The 18,154-nt window shown below is 36.8% G+C and overlaps 1 protein-coding gene across 1 annotated transcript in view; it reads right to left on the bottom strand.

The window, feature by feature from the left end:
- Positions 1-61: 61 nt before the first annotated feature.
- Positions 62-18,154, bottom strand: part of chs1 (chitin synthase 1) — a 31,231-nt gene continuing 13,138 nt past the window's right edge. Inside the window, exons 14-35 of the mRNA XM_042487807.2 lie at positions 17,786-17,950; positions 17,544-17,691; positions 17,066-17,131; positions 16,784-16,953; positions 14,850-14,908; positions 14,003-14,203; positions 13,723-13,891; positions 13,373-13,488; positions 12,556-12,735; positions 11,036-11,140; positions 10,400-10,517; positions 9,291-9,372; positions 8,973-9,205; positions 8,242-8,357; positions 8,008-8,089; positions 7,295-7,448; positions 6,820-6,924; positions 6,197-6,307; positions 5,091-5,225; positions 4,859-4,938; positions 4,346-4,412; positions 62-793 (exon numbers count right to left, since the gene is read on the bottom strand). Of these exons, the coding sequence (XP_042343741.2) occupies positions 710-793; positions 4,346-4,412; positions 4,859-4,938; positions 5,091-5,225; positions 6,197-6,307; positions 6,820-6,924; positions 7,295-7,448; positions 8,008-8,089; positions 8,242-8,357; positions 8,973-9,205; positions 9,291-9,372; positions 10,400-10,517; positions 11,036-11,140; positions 12,556-12,735; positions 13,373-13,488; positions 13,723-13,891; positions 14,003-14,203; positions 14,850-14,908; positions 16,784-16,953; positions 17,066-17,131; positions 17,544-17,691; positions 17,786-17,950 (2,746 nt within the window). The 3' untranslated portion in view covers positions 62-709. The remainder of the gene's footprint in view (positions 794-4,345; positions 4,413-4,858; positions 4,939-5,090; positions 5,226-6,196; positions 6,308-6,819; positions 6,925-7,294; positions 7,449-8,007; positions 8,090-8,241; positions 8,358-8,972; positions 9,206-9,290; positions 9,373-10,399; positions 10,518-11,035; positions 11,141-12,555; positions 12,736-13,372; positions 13,489-13,722; positions 13,892-14,002; positions 14,204-14,849; positions 14,909-16,783; positions 16,954-17,065; positions 17,132-17,543; positions 17,692-17,785; positions 17,951-18,154) is intronic.

The raw sequence follows: 18,154 nt of genomic DNA, 5'->3' as shown, positions 1-18,154 counted from the left end.
GATATGCAGATATCTTTCTTTTGCAATACAAGGATCCACACATTTATTTTAATCATATCAGTAGTTTTGCAGGAACTTTATTTAAATCTACCCCTATGTAAAGTGCTTTGTTACAATTTGTATACATAATTACACTGATACAATCTTTTTAAAAAATGTACATATATATTATTACCAGAAACATTTAAGGGTATAAAATTAGTGAGATTTAACAGTAAAATGTTAAAAGTTTTTTTCACGATATATCTTTTCCAAATATGGCACATAAAGGACTGGCAGAGTTGCTTGGGAGCAATACATCTGACTTTTGCCTGAACTGATAAAGAACAGGTACATTTTTCTTGGACAAATGAAAATTATTTGCTTTCCACATCTATCTCATGATTATGATTGATTAAAAAATATTCTGATTGTGGACCCAATACACTGAACCACACTTCTAATACAATAAATACAAGAGCGAATACATTCAAATAAAATACTTGATAAAGATTATTGGACCTGTTGCAGCAGCTGCTATAGAATAGTTGAAGATGAGATGATTTCCTATGACATCAAGATAAATACACGACCTGTCTACAAAGATCATGAACTGTGTTAAGTGTATTATGAAAACAAGTATTTAATTTGCAGCCCTTAGGTAGTGAAAGACCTGCTGGTTGATTGCCAGTAGTAATGCCAGTGCGTGCTGGTTGTCGGGTTTTACTGGTTACAGTAACAGATCATCACCAGTGATGGAAAGTCCAGTGACGGTGGTGTTCTCCAGAGTCAAGCCATCATCATCTTCCTCCTTCTAGGTAACAGAATGATACAGAGAGAGTGAGAGAGATAGAAGTCATATGGGTTATTGATGAGTAAATGAACAGACATAATTAAGACTTTCTATGTTGTAATCAAATGGTATAAGATTTTTCTTTGGCTGTGTTTGCGGCATCTAGCTTTTATTCTTATCAGCCGAAATTTCGCTAGTTAAAATATATATATGTAAGATAAAACACTGAGTCAAAACTTTATGAAAAGTTGCTTTCTAAGATTTTAGCTGTATAAAACACCAATAGTTTCGCCCTGCATTTTTTGTTGTCATAAATGTATGTACATTTTGTAATTACAAGTTATAGAAAAGTAAATATTTACACTAAATGTAGGTCCTCGAAATTTAAGCTATTCACACAAAGACAGTTAAAATCAATCTCTGTAAAAAAAATTATCTGTAAAATGTAAAACTTGATGCTTTGCATCTTTTGGCCATGCAGGAATGCCTTCTTTTGGCATAGCCTATATCTGGACTTTTTTCAGCTTTATTGCCCAGTTTAAAACATTGGTTAGAAAAGTATTCAACAAGTGATCAAATGCAATAAGTCACAAAACTTTGATAAAGTAATTATAAACTTCCCAACACTGGTTTTTAAAATCCATGCTACTTTATATTTCAACTCCAAGACATTTCAGAGTCAGATATTGTACTTTTATCTCCATTACATTTATCTGACACCTTTAGTTGCTTTTAAGAGTAAGATTAAATTGAAAGTCTATAAAATACAATGCTTTATCGTGTGACCCCAAGATTGGAAGCCACTGGACTAAATTAAGGAATTGTAGATACCGTAGTTATTGGCATTAATCACGCAATGTATCAATCGTCAATATTTTAAATATCATATTTTCGGTGTCATAATCTGTTTCCTGTCTAATCCCAGTTTTTCCCCCCATTAAATTCCTGACAGTGGGTGAAACAGCGCCCCCTGGATTTCTGCGCGGTAAATTTCTACACATTTGTGGCGACAGGTGGTATTGCACTAAAGGGATTATGCCCTTTAAAGGAAACGCAGGTGAAGTTGACATGCTTTCATTAGCAACCTCAGGGAAACGGAGTGAGCGGTCCGGACACGGGAAAAATTGTGAACCGAAATTTCTTTGGCCTCTTTTACTTAAGTGAAATCTCACTTAGCAAGTTAGCAAGTTCGTTCAAATGAAGCAAACGGTTTAGTTAGCAAGTTTTCCAGCAGCGGTTATATCAGCTAACAGCTACGTGCTTTTGCGAAACCAGCCGCTAGCTTGTGAAGGTCGCTAATGTTAGGAGTTTAAACTCAACTATTAACTGAGCTTTACCGCGGCCCGGTAACAAAGGAGGACGACGTCGGGACATTTGTCAGGAAATGACACTCCAAATATCCAAGACAGTTGTGAAACGCGACTCTCAGGACACTTTGCCACCATGGAGGACAGGACAGCGGTGCTCTCCAGACACCGGTAACAGGTGAGTCAAACATGCCTCCCCTCCCTTTACCTGCTCGCTCTGTGGGTTTCCTGATGGGAAATGACCCGTGATGTTGTCTGAATTAATGTAACTGTTCTGTTGGACGAGGTATTCAGGGCCTTTACTTATGTAAAAGTACTAATACCACACGGTGAAAACACTTTGTTACAAATAAAAGTCCAGCATTGTAGAGGCAAGTAAGTATAATCAGGAATATATACTTGAAGTATTAAAAGTATAAGTACCCAATGCAAAAACAAAACAAAAAACCCAAATAAGAAACAAACACACCCCAAACCAAACATGCCAAAACCCAAAAAGTAGTAGAAAGAAACATAAAAAAATCTAAATTTTTAAACTACTTTTTCAAAACTCAAAATACTAAAAAAAAAAAACAGAGAAAAAACACCACACATAACCCTCAAAACTGTAAAAAAAAAAAAAAGAGAAAAACACCCCCAAACCTTTATGAAAAAATTAATAATAAAGAAATACCCAAACAACTGAAAATAGAGCACCCCCACAAAAAAATTAAATAAAAAAAAGAAACGGAAAAAAGAAACAAACTATTAAAAAAAGAAAACGGTTGGTAATGATTTTTTTGTTAGTCAATTGATTAATCAACTAATCCTTGCAACTGTACTTGTATGAACAGCTTTGAAAAAAAAAACTTTTTTGTTTTTACGCTAAAATCTTAATGTGTAAGGAAACTAAAGCTGTCAGATAAATGTAATGAAGTAAAAAGTATATTTCCTTTTGAGATGTAGTAGAGTAAAAGTTTAAAGTGGCATGAAAAGAAAATACTCACAGTACTAGTGCCTCAAATTTCTACCTAAGAACAGTACTTGAGTAAGTATATGTAGTTATATTCCGTCAAAGAAAACTGTTGATGTGATTATATGGCTTGTAGTTACTGAAGTTTGTCCACACCCAGACACCCAGCACCTAGGACAGAGGCTGCTGGGGCTTGGGACAAATAAACAGTTACTGGGAAGCTGGAAACTAGAGAACAGGGAGGAGTTGCACCTAACAGGATTACTCAGTTAGCCATGTAACTTCTTAAAAAGCATAAAAACAACATTGCTGTTAAATAACTTGCAGCTAAGCAGAGGAGGATACCATTAATGTTTACATCTCGTGCTGCCACTCATCCATGAGTAGATGTAATTTTCCAGAATTTACCGATTTTTTTATTTATAAAACTCAAACACTGTAAAAGTCATTATTGCTTTATTTGTCAAGACTGAGCTGTACTTTTGGTCTCTGAACTAGCTGTCATGGTGTTTTAGTAACTGATAGTACAGTTTAAATTTGGGTTAAGTTTCCCTCTTTCTGTGCCACGATCGCAAGTATGTTGGCAATTTGGTTCTCTTTCTTTAGCAAACTATCCCTGAAAGGGAAAGGGATAGTTATCCCTGAAAGGGATAGTTTGGATCTTTTGAAGCAGGGTTGTAAGAGGCACTTGAAGTCAGTCTATTTACTTACAGAAGATAGTGGTCAGCATGCCCCAGTTTGGAGAAGCAGACAGGATTACTGCCACAGAAGCTTAGCAATACTTTGCTGTGGATGGGGGGCAGCTGCAAAACATAGGCTACTTACAAAAAAAACAACTTCCTAATATAATCATTAAGAGATAAATGGCAGTATATTAAAAATTTACTCCTTAACCTTGCCACAGATGGCCTTTTCTGATTGGGAAGCCTTCAGTTCCCCATCTATGCTCTACTGAGGTCCTACTCAATGAAGCTCTTTTATTTTACCGCTAATATTCAAAAAATATTTTTTTTTAGTTGGGCCTTTTTTAGGTGGCTAAAATGCATTTCCTTGTTGGGCTTGTCCACAGCACAATATTGCTTAGGTTCTGTGATGGTGCTCCTGCCTCTGATCCCAAACTGGGGTTGTGCTTACCGATGTCCACTATATAACTATGGATAAGCACCTCGTACAGCCCCTCGTCAGAAAGTCTCAACATTCCCTTAAACATTATCAAAACTCTCTGCATGTCTTATACCTGACAAGGATTAAAGAACAAATCCCTGCAGTTTTATGTGTATGTACGCGTGCATGCGTTTGAGTGTTGTTGCTTACATCTTCTCTCAGTTTGTAGTCTTTTTCTGTGCTGCGATAGGACACCACATGGATCAAAGTGTAGACTCTGCAAACAGAGAGGAACCAAGATGAAACAGAACACGATAGAAAATAAAAGAAAATAAAAATGAGGAAATGGATGTACACTAGTTCCAAGCACAGCAGGACACGTCATTACAAATCTCTATAAAGGCAAGAATTTAATAATCAAAATTTTCTGTGCTCATGTTGGGGGAAGATATCCAGTAACAGTTTAAAAACTTTGGTATCAATTCTTTGCCGCAGAATCAAACCCCTAGTATCTTAAAAGAGGAATGTTTTCCTGCTTAGTTTTCATTATCAGTATGTGAGTTAACAGTGAGGCTGTCAAAACAAGTCTGCAAAAAAAGTAAAAACTGAATAATTAGTGGGTGTGTGGCACAAGTAAATGCAAGTTTGTGTGTGTATATGTGTCTCTCTCTCTGTGTGTGTGTGTGTGTGTGTGTGTGTGTGTGTGTGTGTGTGTGTGTGTACCTGTGATATAACATGGCCAGAAACTGGATAATGAGAAGAATAGCAAAAGACAGCAGGAACATCAAACTAAGAGGCTCCACCTGTCAGCACAAAATGACAGTAATAGTGATGACTTTTATCAGGAGTTACAGTAGTCTTGACAGACATTCAAAAATGCGCCACAATCCTCCTTTAACTGTAACGATCTCTGCAGCACATGCATCTGTCTGTGTGTCTGTGTGTCTGTCCTGACCTTGAGGACTCCAGATTCAGTTCCATTTGGAAAGTATTTAGGGATCTTGATGCTGATGACATCATTTCCAATGGCCTGCAGAAAGAAGGTAGCTACCACCCACAGCACGTTGACGATGAAATACAGGAAGACTGCCTGTAGATGGGAGGGAAAATTTTATGGCAGTGCAACATGGCAGAATTGGTGGAAGACGACTCTCTCTCTATGTAGATATAACGGCTCAATCTAGGCTGATGAAAACACTATTCTTAGTTTCTTAGTTTGATGATACACTTATGAAAACATAGCTCTAAATATTATATTCCATACATGCCAGTAGATCCCCCTAAATCCTCTACATTCGTCCTGTAAGTGTCCCTGTTAATTATTACTAATTTTAAACTATTTATTTATTTAAACTCAGATTAAGGTTCTGAAGAGATGAAAAAAGGAATGTTGGAGTGTATATTATATTGTTTTTTGATTTATAAAAAAAAATATTGATAGAGACACTTGTATTTAAGAACTTAACATCAGTTAGGCTCTTGTAGTAATATATATTTTTTAATAGGTTGTTTGTGTCCCTCCCTTGTTCAAAGTTTTAAGCAGATTGAAAGCTGCACTATGCAAGAAATGGTGAGAGGTGAAAGGTTTTTTTGTAAACATAAATGGATAGATCTAGCAACTTTCTGTTTGACTTGTCTCAGGCGTCTCCCTTTCTGTTGTGGACCTGTCTGTAGACCTGCCACCAATGTAAACTATTTAGGCAATATCACACGAGAGGGAGTGATGTTGTGCTTGTATATCATCACGGCTGTTATTCAGTTATAGGCACGAGGCCGTAGGTCAATCAACCAATCAACCAATCAACCAATCAACCAATCAACCAATCAACCAATCAAGCAATTTGATTGGTTGAAAAGCATTCCATGAGGTCTGATATACAGCACAACATCACTGGGACTTTTAACTCTTCATGTATCACTCCGCTTTACAGTCGTTCTTAACTGTTAGTATTTCAGGTTGGAAGTATAAAAAAATGAAATATATGTACACGTCATGTGAGACTTAATTCATACCACAAAAAAGAAACAGATGTGTATAAACGGTAAATGCAGATAGCTTACCTTGTTGCGTAGTGACTTAAGTTCTCTGGTGACTTCCTCCAGATGTGCTTTTGTGTCAACAATAGGTTTCAAGTAGCGATCAATCAATTTGTTCCAGAAGTCATGCTCACCCTAAAGACACACACACACACACACACACACACACACACACACACACACACACACACACACACACACACACACACACACACACATGCATGTACACAAATCATTTTTAGAATTTATGAAAATAAATGCAAAATGGGCCACTTGTCCAACTTAAAGGCTCTACAGGCAATATTCGTTTTTATCTGACTGAGGTCATTACAGAGATCATAATGAAATAAAATTTTAGAATGGTTACTTAGATTTTTTTAATTCATGTACCTTTATTCACATAATCATAAAAAAGTAAAACTGCTAAAACATTTACATCAACCTGGCTTTGCCACTGTACCCACTCAGATCGTATTGGGTGCGAACTATTGTTGTGGCAATGCATTTTCTTGATTACCTATTTAGATTACTCTTTGTTTATCTGTAGAAAAAGATTCACAGCTCTTCAGTGGACACTGACTTGTCCCTGCTAGCCGTGGTATAGTATTTGCTTCTCACAAAGCCAGATGGCTGAATCAGAATCTTACCTCATCAAGTTTTTGCACTTGCGGGGCGCTGAGTGTTTTCTTGATGGCTATGTTTACTCTCTTCTCTAATTTTTCCATTTGACTGGTTATGAGGGTTCGCCGAGCCTGGGAGATAAAGAAAGTCAATTACTTAGTGAGCCAATCATTCCTCTTTTTCCTCTGCAATACAAACATTTGTATGTCATGTAATACAGTTTTACATTTCATTTATAATGGATGTGTTGCTGAAAACAGTAAAAACTGTAAACTTTATAATTATATTAAACTTATTGCCTTATTTCAAGAACAACATATTAAACTTTTTTTTTTTAAACCAAATCAATTGCTTATGCAGCATTATTATGGTTTAATGTTATATGGACTACTGAGATGTAAATGAATAAAAAAAGATAATTCTAACGATTATTCTTTTTATTATTCTTTTTATTATTCTTTTTATTATTATTATTATTATTATTATTATTATTATTATTACCCGCTCTTCCAATGTAGATTGTAACTCCTCCAGCTGGCTTTCTGACAAAATATCTTCAGGGCCCACTCCACTTAGCTCTTCATTAAGAGTGTTTGTTAACATTGAGACCAAATCTTCACACACATCATCCTCATTTTTGTTACGGAGTACGTATCTAAGGACAAAAATAGCACACACACACACACACACACACACACACACACACAGACAAATGTACAGGGAAGGGAGTATTTATTTTACTAGCCAAGTTTTAAAACACTGGATACAAGTTTTAAAATTGCCCATGAGCTTTTCTAAAGCCCATGTGAGACCCTAAGTAAAAACACACATTGACACATGCAGTGCAGCCTCCCCCCCATCCTTAAAAAAATGAATACATTTTATTTTATTGTAAGTATAGCGCAAAACGGCAACAGAAGTCATCTAAGGTCACTTTTCATATTGGTCTGTGTTTTTATTAAATAGACTAAATACGCTATTGCTATTTATCTAATTTACGTTTCAGCTTCTACTGTGTTGCTGGTGCCCCTCACCAACAAGTACACCAAGGTGGAACACTGACGTGTAGAGATGGATACAAACTAGTTCATTTTAAAAATCACTGTTTATTTAGTGCAAGCATTGCTACAATTTTTAAAGGACATTGTTACGAAAGCCTGATGATTAAGAACATACATAAATGTTAATTTTTCTGTGTCATGTTTTTTATTTACCTTATTTGCGCTTGTAGATTTCTCTTCATGTTGGCAAAAGTCAGCTTCTTCAAAAACTCCTCTTTTACTGGCTCTACCCAGTCTATACACACACACACACACACACACACACACACACACACACATTAATAACATAATTACATAATTACATTATACTATATAATGTTTTACACTCACATGAATTACAGGATGTAGTATACAGGACAAATAATACACAGTTAAAGTGCCTCTCACCTCTGACAGGGAGTTCCTCTGTTTCTTCTAGGTTAAACATAGAGTCATCGTCATCCTCACCGTCATCTTCGCTGGCTACACTTGATGTTATGCTCCTTTTGTCGATGCTGTCATTGCTGCACACGCAAATTTTTGTGAATATCTGGTAGTATGAATTTCACAATTCAAGCGTATTGGTGCATTTGTGTATTAATAATCTTAATGAGCATGGGATGATAAGAAAATTTCAGTTTAAAATGCCTCTAAAATATGCCTGGTTTTACAGTACATCTTGTTGAGATTGCATCGCAGATGGGGCACATATCTTTTATTAGTGTGCTTCCTTTGTAGTGAAAAACTTTTTTAAAAAAGGAAAAAATATGCTTATGCTTGATTAAGATCTTTTGCATTTTTTGAGATTGGTGCTTATGTAGCCTGTTTTGGCAGTCTCTTTTATTAATGGTCACACAGCAGTCTCTTAAGGTGCTGCTGAACACGATATTCATGATTATCCTGATAATGGTAATTTACCAAAATCTACTTTTTGTGGGTATTTTTATTTTATTTTATTTTATTTTATTTTATTTTTCATCATTACACATGATAAAATCTGAAGTGTCGGTGTTGTCAGTTGACTACATGCATGATTAACCTAATGGCAGTGTAGATTTCTAACGGATTGACTGAAATATTTAGTGAACAAATAGATTATTGATAAAGAGAGGAGAAAAAAAGGAATTTAAAATAAATACCTGCTGCAGTTGTCAGTGTCATTTTCTTTTCCTGCCTTCCCGTTTGGTTTGCCATTTGGAGGTTTCATAGCTCCTTCCACAGTTTTGGATGTGTCAACATTGGCTTGAGGCTCTGTATCTGCAGCTGTCTGTTGAGTTAATAAGTCCTGATAGGTGACTGGAAGAGGAGGGTCTTTCGGTGCAGTCTGGCCTGTGATCTGTCGAATCATCAGATTCTCTGTTTCTTGTGTTATCTGTAAAGCAACAGGACACAATTACTAAATATGTCCATCTGTTTATCCACTGGAAGGCTTGTCAGTAGCTGGTTGGTATCACTACCTGTAATTTCATGTCCCAGCAGCAGAGTCTACAGTTTTTGTCACACAGAATATTTTGGTCCTTCTTCACTACTTCTTCTCCCCTGACAGGCAGACAGAATGATGGGCAGTAAGAAAACACACACACATTTAAATACAGCTGAATATAGTGACTAATTATTGGGAATGCAGATAGACATAAATGAAAACAAATTAATTCCCTCCTGCCTCCATTTATCTGTTGTAAAAGTGAATCATTAGTTAACAGCAGTCTGCTCCAACCATGACTCAAACTGGAATAAGCAGTGGTAAATGGATGGATAACATGACAGATTTAATCTGCTTAGATTTTAAATAACAATATGTACGTATGTATATATAAATTCTCATATCATGATAAACCCTCATTTTTAAATTTGTTTTGCTATGTTTTAGTTATTTGACTATAGATATTTTATTCTGTCTTTTTAACGTTATCTTTTTGTTTTATTAAGAGCATAAAACTCAGTTTAACTGTCTTTGACATTAACGACTCATATTTGCTTTTTCCAAGTGTTATATTTTTCATTTTTTTCCATGTAGCTCTGTATTTGCTTACATATGCCATACAAATAGAGGTTGACTGATTAAAGGATTTATCTATCGGACATATGTAATTAGGATGTGGTTAGTGAGCAAGTTATCAAGTAATGCCAGAATGCCTCTTTGGAGTTTGTGTGTATGACCACAGACCAACTTAACAACTTTGTATTTATTGATTGTAGTAAATTGATCACTGTTATAGCTGCTTGTGCTGCTGGTAGAAAATCCTACTTTGTTTACTGTTTTTTTTACTGGCTTTTCTACCCCTAAAGCTACCTTTACATTCCCCCTTACAGTTACCTTTACTTTCACAACTAACACCAGTAGTACTGAAATCAGAAGTCAGGTAATCAACTAATAGATCCGTTTTAGATTGTTGGATGATTAGAAGAGAGGGATGATAGAACAGATTATATTATACAATTATTAAAAATAAAATTATATTATTGCAAATCAAGAATGAAGTAATTAAAAGATGAATCAATAATGAAAATGGTTGTTTGCCTCAGAAAGAATGACTACTACTTCTAATAATGATCAGTGCATTACTTGTTGGATTCCCTTGTGCCCCAGGACACAATGTGCATGTTGACCAGTGAGTAGATAGTCAGTAGGAGGTATCCACTAGGGATACAGATGAAATACATCAGACCGTAGATAATCATGCCTAGAGGAGAAATAACATAACATAATTGAACATAAAGCTGTTAACACAACACAACACAACACAACACAACACAACACAACACAACACAACACAACACAACACAACACAACACAACACAACACAACACAACACAACACAACACAACACAACACAACACAACACAACACAACACAACACAACACAACACAACACATAGTTCACCCAAAAATAAAAATTCTGTCATTATTTACTCATCCTCATGTCGACATTTTGTGGTTTTATTTTGTATTTTGCTTCAATTTTTTTGGGAGATAAGTGCAACGCCTTTTCCCTGTTTTCTTCACCCAACTGTCCATCGCCATGAGGGTGAGTAGATAATGACTAAATTTTCATTTTTGGGTGAACGATCCCTTTAAGTTCACTTAATTTAACTTAAAACTATTAACATAATATAACAAAACGTTTCATGTATTATAACATAAACATGTGAAAACATGAAAATGTGAACATTTTTTTATAATATTATAATAAAGCCATACCAAACTCCTCTGGATGAAGTAAAGCTGTCACTGCATACATGATTGCCATTGAAACCAAAAACAAGCCAGTGGGTGTCAGGAAGGTGCCCTGCATCACCATTTCACCTAAAGGGAAATGTATTGTGTATTAGGTGATATGATGAGATTAATGTTGAATATGATGTTGGTTGGCCACGATAACACAAAGATATTTAATTATGCCATGCCTGTTAACAGTTTTGCACTATATTCAGTATCTCTCTGTCTTTTGCTTTCTCTGTATTTCGCTGTATTGTTAGTGCATATATATTAAAAAAAAAACAAAAGCCTGCTAGCACAACTCATAACTACTCTTAGCCCGAATGCTGCATTCCATTGCAAGTTGGGTGTCGATAGTTCCGTGTCGGTTTTTGTATTGTATGTATTCCAGTGCATCTGCTCGAGAAAACATGGATGCCCACAGGAAACTCATGTTTCTTTAGCTTGCCACTGAACATCCGAAACATGTATTGAGGACCTACATGAACTACCACAGCACCAGACACCCGACCTTCCATAGAAGGCTTTTTGTCGATTTGTACGTCTTATGCAGACTCATTGTAAGTAGCTAACAGAGACAGGAGGAGTAGGCTAGGAGGCTACTACATGCCTTCTATCAAACACAAATCAACTGATGCGGAATGGAAATGCCACACAAAGTTGTTTATAGCATTTGTCACAACATAAAAGTTAAAATTGATGACCATATAATTCTACTTTCCAATCACTGTGAGCGCTGCCATATTGCTGTGACGTACATGGATCTTGCCCGAGTTTCCGAATTGAATGGTTTTTTAAAAGTCAGAGGTCATGTTTTTCTGAGATTTACAGTACAATAGAACGCAGCATAACTCCAGCAGGAAAGATGTCCGCTCTTATTAGTAAAAAGAATGCATGTGTACCATTTGCCGATTCTTTGGCTTTAAACCAAACAAAAAAGGAGAGCCAGAGAACACTGAGAGGTGATTTGTAAGCTGTGGGATAAATGTCTAGACTAAAGGAAAAACTCCAAATCTCCTCTCCAATCTGTAAATTACTATCCAACATAATATGCAATGCTACCACTGACTCCATAGACAAAGAACAGTTGGACCATGACTGTGAGTAATCAGCCCTCAATCATTTGGGCTTTCACAAAGGCAACAAATTATAAATGCGACAGTCATTCCATGAAAGTCACCTCACCAGGGGATCAGTCTGATTTATTGATCCCAGTAGGGCCTTGTTTGAAATACAGTAGTTCTTACTGCACATACTTTTTGGCCAATCATGGGTATTGTGACATATGTTTCTCCAGTCCATAGATGTTTACATCTATGTGTGCCTCTCTCTTCAACTCTTTTTGGACAATAATTTTGTAATTTTGTAGTTTTTTTTATTATTGTCATCAGGGGAATCTCAAAATTCCCCGAACACTAGTGTGTGTATGTGTATTTAGGGATTTCTGATACATAAATCACAATATGAACAAAAGTTAGAAGTCACAAGTAGTTGTTACCCACCGATGATAGAAAAGAAGGATGCAGTCATGAGGAATGCGTATAGAACACTCATGATGGCAGCAATTGTTATTTGGTTGTTAGGCTTGGCTACAAAACAGATGATGATGTAGAACACAGGAGGAATGCTTGCGATGATGATTGAAAGTGTTCCACTGATTTTGAAGACAAATTGGAAAGCACCTGTCAGAAAAATACAGAGAGAGAGAGAAGGGAGAATTATTCAAGAACAGATGCAGTTGGATGGATTTTGAGGAAGTTGAATACAGAAAGATTATTTATGAAGAGCTGCAGGGCAAAGTGTGTATTCTAATAGTGACTATTACAATTTATTATCAAGTCTGTTTGATTCTGGCCAAGTCCATGTTTATGAATTATGGATACAGTCTTCCAAAATGCTGGCCTATTCATTCCAATGGAAATGGCGGCCTAACTTTTGCCAAATTTTACTTGCTTCTTGAAAAATCAGATCATAACTATATGATATATGATCTTAAGATGTGACTCCTCCAGCAATCCGTACTCGCAAACCAGTTAGAGTATGATAATGACATGATGCAGAATTCACTAGAGAGCTCCTATCTTGTGGTCAGTAAACACCAATTATTTTCTATCATTTAAGTTTGTAGAAATGGAGAAAGTGTCTGACTTGACGGATGCATTCGGCCCCTACTGACTCATGAAAAAAAGTATGTTGAGGGTAAACGTATGGACCTAAACGTAAGGGAGAAGCAGGGACACAGAGAAGAAAATGTTCGCCCCACTACAGTAACTAGATAAGAAAAGGGCTTATAGTGTTAGAAATTAGTCTTGAAGCTACCTGCTATCATGAGAGTCACAGAGGCCGGACCAAGGATAGAGGAACCAACAGTGAACATCTGGTAGAGGATGTAAAGCCTGGAGATGGATGAGTTTCTCTTCACTGTCTCTGCACCACTGCAATTTAAGTCACAACCACAGTAAAGTAAATATCAATAAAATGTACACGTTATAGTGTTGTTGGGAACAGCTGGTTTAGGACATATTGCCTGTTTATTACTATGGAACAACAAAAAGAAAATCAGAAAGTGAATCAGAAACTAAGCAAATTTTACTTTATATTCAGTTAAGTGAGTAATTTCAGCTAAAGAGGCAAACTCTACTTTTAATATAATGATAAATAACACTAGCCTGTGCAGAAGGTCCAGTGTATTCGCCAGTGTGGATGGTCCCCATCGTCTCCTCTGGTTATAAAACTCTTTAAACTCCTGTGGTGAGTTGGTATATGCATCTGATGCAGCATTGTATTCGACACGCCAGCCTTGTTGCAGCAACAAAGTACACAGCCAACGATCCTCCCCTAGAAACATATGCATGCACACACAAAAATGAGAAAGGAACGTAAACAGTCAAAGAAAAAAGACAAAGAGATGAAACTCTGCGAAATGGGAGCAGAAAAATTTTGACCAACCTTGGTCATATTGCACATATTCTGAGGCTCTGGTTGCAGTTGTTGTGTATCTTTTCAGTACATTGTCATCCATTAAGGCTGATCCTCGAAACAGGCTGAAACATCCTGGACTGCACAGCACAGAGCCAAACACATGCTCTGCTGTCTTCTGTAGCCAGTGGCCAACTGCATACTCAAACTTCTGGTACCACACCATGGGACCTGAGAAGGCGGGCAGAGATGAGCAGAGATAAAGTGAGAGAGAAAAATGAACAAAAAAAGGAGGACACAGGATGAAAGGAAATAGAGACAATCCTCAGAAACAAAGTTTTACAAAGCTCATTTCTTAAATGATCTCTTTCAATTCAGTCATGTTGAGGGTTAAAGAGACTGGAGTCTATCCCAGCTGGATGTTATATGCTGGAGAGGATCAGCCCATCACTCACAGACAGACATTAAACCAGCCCCACTCCTACTACTTGATAAATTGGCTTCATAAAACCATCTTACTTCTTTTTAGACTGTTTTAGGAGGTTGCAACCTACACCCTGAAAGTACCAGTAGTGGGAACTGAATCAGGACCTTTTTAATGGATAACACATTTGATCACTGCTACAAAAAATAAAAAATTCCAATCAATAACTATATTTTGTAATGAAGTTCCTACCTGAACAACCAACTCATGAAGTCATGACAAATATTTGCAAGGTATGGATGAAAAATATGTTACGACACTAATTCATCCCATGATATGATGTTATATTTACCATTTAAGGACATGAAATTAGGCTTTTTTTCACCCTGCATCTGCTTGCTTGATCAAGCTAATATACCCTCTGCTATAGAGGCCAAAGTAATGTGTACTTACCCATGCCAGTAGGATGGATTCTACCACAAGCCGCACCAACGTTGTCATACATCCTCAATCTGTCAATGAAAATGTATTTTTTTTTTGTAAGTGGAGATCGTAAAGATTTCACTTGTGGTTGATAAACAACAACTGTAATTATGGTGGTAAAAGCAAATGCAGAGTTCTGAGGGCAGGAATACAAACTATTATTATGTTTATAAAGTAGTTGAGGATTAAGCGGTAATTTTTCATCATTCTGTGTGCAACTGTGATCTTTTTTTGTTGGAGTTTTTTTCTCTTTACATTTTTACATCATGACTCTGCAGACAGCAGGATGCAATGAAGGGAGTTGGTTACCTATCTAAGTTGGAGATTTGCAGCCTGTTGCCTCCAGCTCTTACAGCTCACTGAGGCGGCTCTTTCTTGTTCCATTTCTATCTGTAACATCTCTGACTGCTGTCAAAAAATGCTAAAAATGACTGTTGTCTTGTTTTGTGGACATGTTTTTGATAAATAATAGCTGTAAGTGCTGTGCTCATCGACAATAATATTGCATTCCATTGTGACTACTTCATTATTCACATTCATTATTAAAGTCAATTTGTGTTTTGCCAGTTACAAATTTTAATTGTAGAGTTGCAGCAATTTTAACCACTATACAGTGCGAGTTACAATACATGGTTGGCGATACGATACAAGACTAATTTGGGCTCATTTAGAGCGATGCGATTCAGTGAGTAAAAATCGATAAAATATTTTCATCCCTGGTAATTATGAAAGCGCTCAGAGCTGGATGAAAAAAGAGGCGGTCAATGTGCCGTCCTATTTATAAAGAATTCCATCTACTGCCAGACTACAAGATTGCAGTCTTTGGAAGTTTCCATTGCTGAACATTTGATTGTTTCAGACACATTGGCGCAGTAAGGATGAACTCTGCTGTTAGTCTCACTCTGTGACCCTGCTGCGTCAGTCTGCTTTGATAGATCAGCTGTGTGAGGGATCACTGTGGTCCCAAAATGTGTTTTTTACTAGAACCACTTGATTTGTCAGTTGCTTAAAATAGCAAAATTACATTGGCTGCTTAAATATAATCACCTGATTGCGGGGACTGTATAAGGATGGGAAAAAAATGGGGTGGCAAAACTGTGCTCTCCTCTAATTGCATAATGGGGATACATTTGTGCTGTGCATTATGTTATTGCTGTGCTGATATGGTGGTTTGCGTGTGTAGGGCATGTGCCTTGTCTGTACTAAAACATTGCTGAGGAGATAAACAGCCTGCCTGCTTGGCATCTCAGTAAACATAATTTTTACACTCAATTCATTTTTAATTCCATCATAGCAATCTGCTGACATAAGGGAAATGACAGGGAAGTGGGCAAAGTGTAACTAAAACTTAATGAATTCTTCATCAGGTTTTTGTCTGTGCCAGTTGCCTCTTTGGGTGGCACAGGCATACCCTGTCACACCCGTGGCTGTACGCGCATGATTTGCACAGAGATCGCACTAGCTGTAACACCTATCTTTGACTTAAAATGCACATGGGCCAGGGGTGTAAAGTGGCGGGGCCAATGGCCACTTTTCTTCTTCGTACCCTCCTACCTTTGGCACCGTTGGTCAGACCACAATCATCTTTTCAACTTGGCCTTCATTTTTATCTCAACTACACACTTGTAAAGTTTTGTAACTGCATCTTATACATACATAACACTATCGCGATAACAAAGTCTGTTCACAGACAGATGGACGGGCAGACAGACCGAATTCAAAATCACCTCTGTGGTGGCGCCCAGTACAGTAGGTGTCAACAAGACCACATTTTGCCATGATGACACACACATACAACCTCACAAGGTGAAAACAATTCCAGCCCTAATTTTTTGGCTGGTAAAAGACTTTTTATATATAACAATAACAACTGAAAAACATTTGTTGATTTATAGATCACTAACCTGTCTACAAGCAGAATCACAGCTTTTGGTTGGAAGTCCGTATCTCCGTCTAAAGCCAGGATGTAAGTGTTGTCGTCTGAGATGAATCTTCTCTTGTAGTCACTGTCATGCTGACGCATCACGAAAATCTCTCCATACATAGAGATCATACTGTCTTTGCGTGGATTATGCTGTTGTTGGACAAAACAAGACTCAGTATTCTACAAATTGAAAAAATCTATATGTATAAGTGTCAAAATGCTAGTATATACACATTTTACACAAAAGGCAAAGCATTCTTACTGGGATCTTATGAGGGTTCTTGATGATGTAGCCTTTCCAGCCCAGTAAATAGTACAAGTACATAATCTGAAAGTCATATAGAATATTGTATAGTGTGAAAATCCAAGACCAATTATTCATTAAATTCATCTTAGCGAGATTGTGAAATTGTGTTCAAAGGAACATCATGGCATAAGCTATTCCTACTATAATTCTTAGTTTTGCAAAGCTAAATAGAGAGCACAAATGTTTTTTCTTGTTTGTTGCTCTACAACAGTGGCCTGTAGCTTGGCAGGCATCTCACCTTGTAACACATCATCCACCATCCCTTGCCCCTCTGAATAACAAATTCAGTTTATATGTCTCTTTAAAAATGTTGATATGATGCATATGAAACATGCAAATATAATGAAGCAAGTCTATTATTATTGGCCACAGAGGCAAATATCATTTTGTACCACGGCACCTTTAGGACAAAAACACCACCACTACACCATACCTGGGACCATCTTTTCTTGTTCCTGATGAGAGTTTTGTCTTTTAGGTGAACAAAGAGCATGTTGCCCTCTGGCATAACAAACATCAGCCTGCCACCATAGGGAGTCTCAATGATCGACACATCATCGGGTTCTTTGTTTGTAAACACTCTGCATGGTTGACAGATAGATGGCTGGTTAGAAAGATAGATGGATAAATAAAGGTATGGACAGAGGGCATTAATAGGTTAATAGATAATCTTACCTATAAACCTCGATGACAACATGGATCAAGTCACTAACGTAGGAGTTGACCAGCCTCTTCCCTGTGTCCTTTTCAGTCATGAAGGCATCGTCTACATAAATGTGGCACTCAAAGTCAAAACAGTCCTTGTGGTCCTCCTTTGGATCACCTCTATAGCGATCCAACCTGAAATACCAACAAACAACTAACAATAGAGCAAAAGCCTATTCACTTATGTAGTTTCTTCTTTTATGTATAAACTGTCAAAGTATGACATAAGTATAATACAGTTTCAAATATTTAAAAGCACAAAGGTTCAACATTTTAGTCAGAACATGAAAAAAAACATTAAATTTATAATTAACATTTTAAGAGCAACAGGCTGGACAA

Source organism: Plectropomus leopardus, chromosome 1 (assembly GCF_026936395.1).
Source record: "Plectropomus leopardus strain MGB_pleo_1.0 chromosome 1, ASM2693639v1, whole genome shotgun sequence".
Taxonomy (NCBI): Eukaryota; Metazoa; Chordata; class Actinopteri; order Perciformes; family Serranidae; genus Plectropomus; species Plectropomus leopardus.
This window is presented reverse-complemented; position numbering and strand designations above follow the sequence as displayed.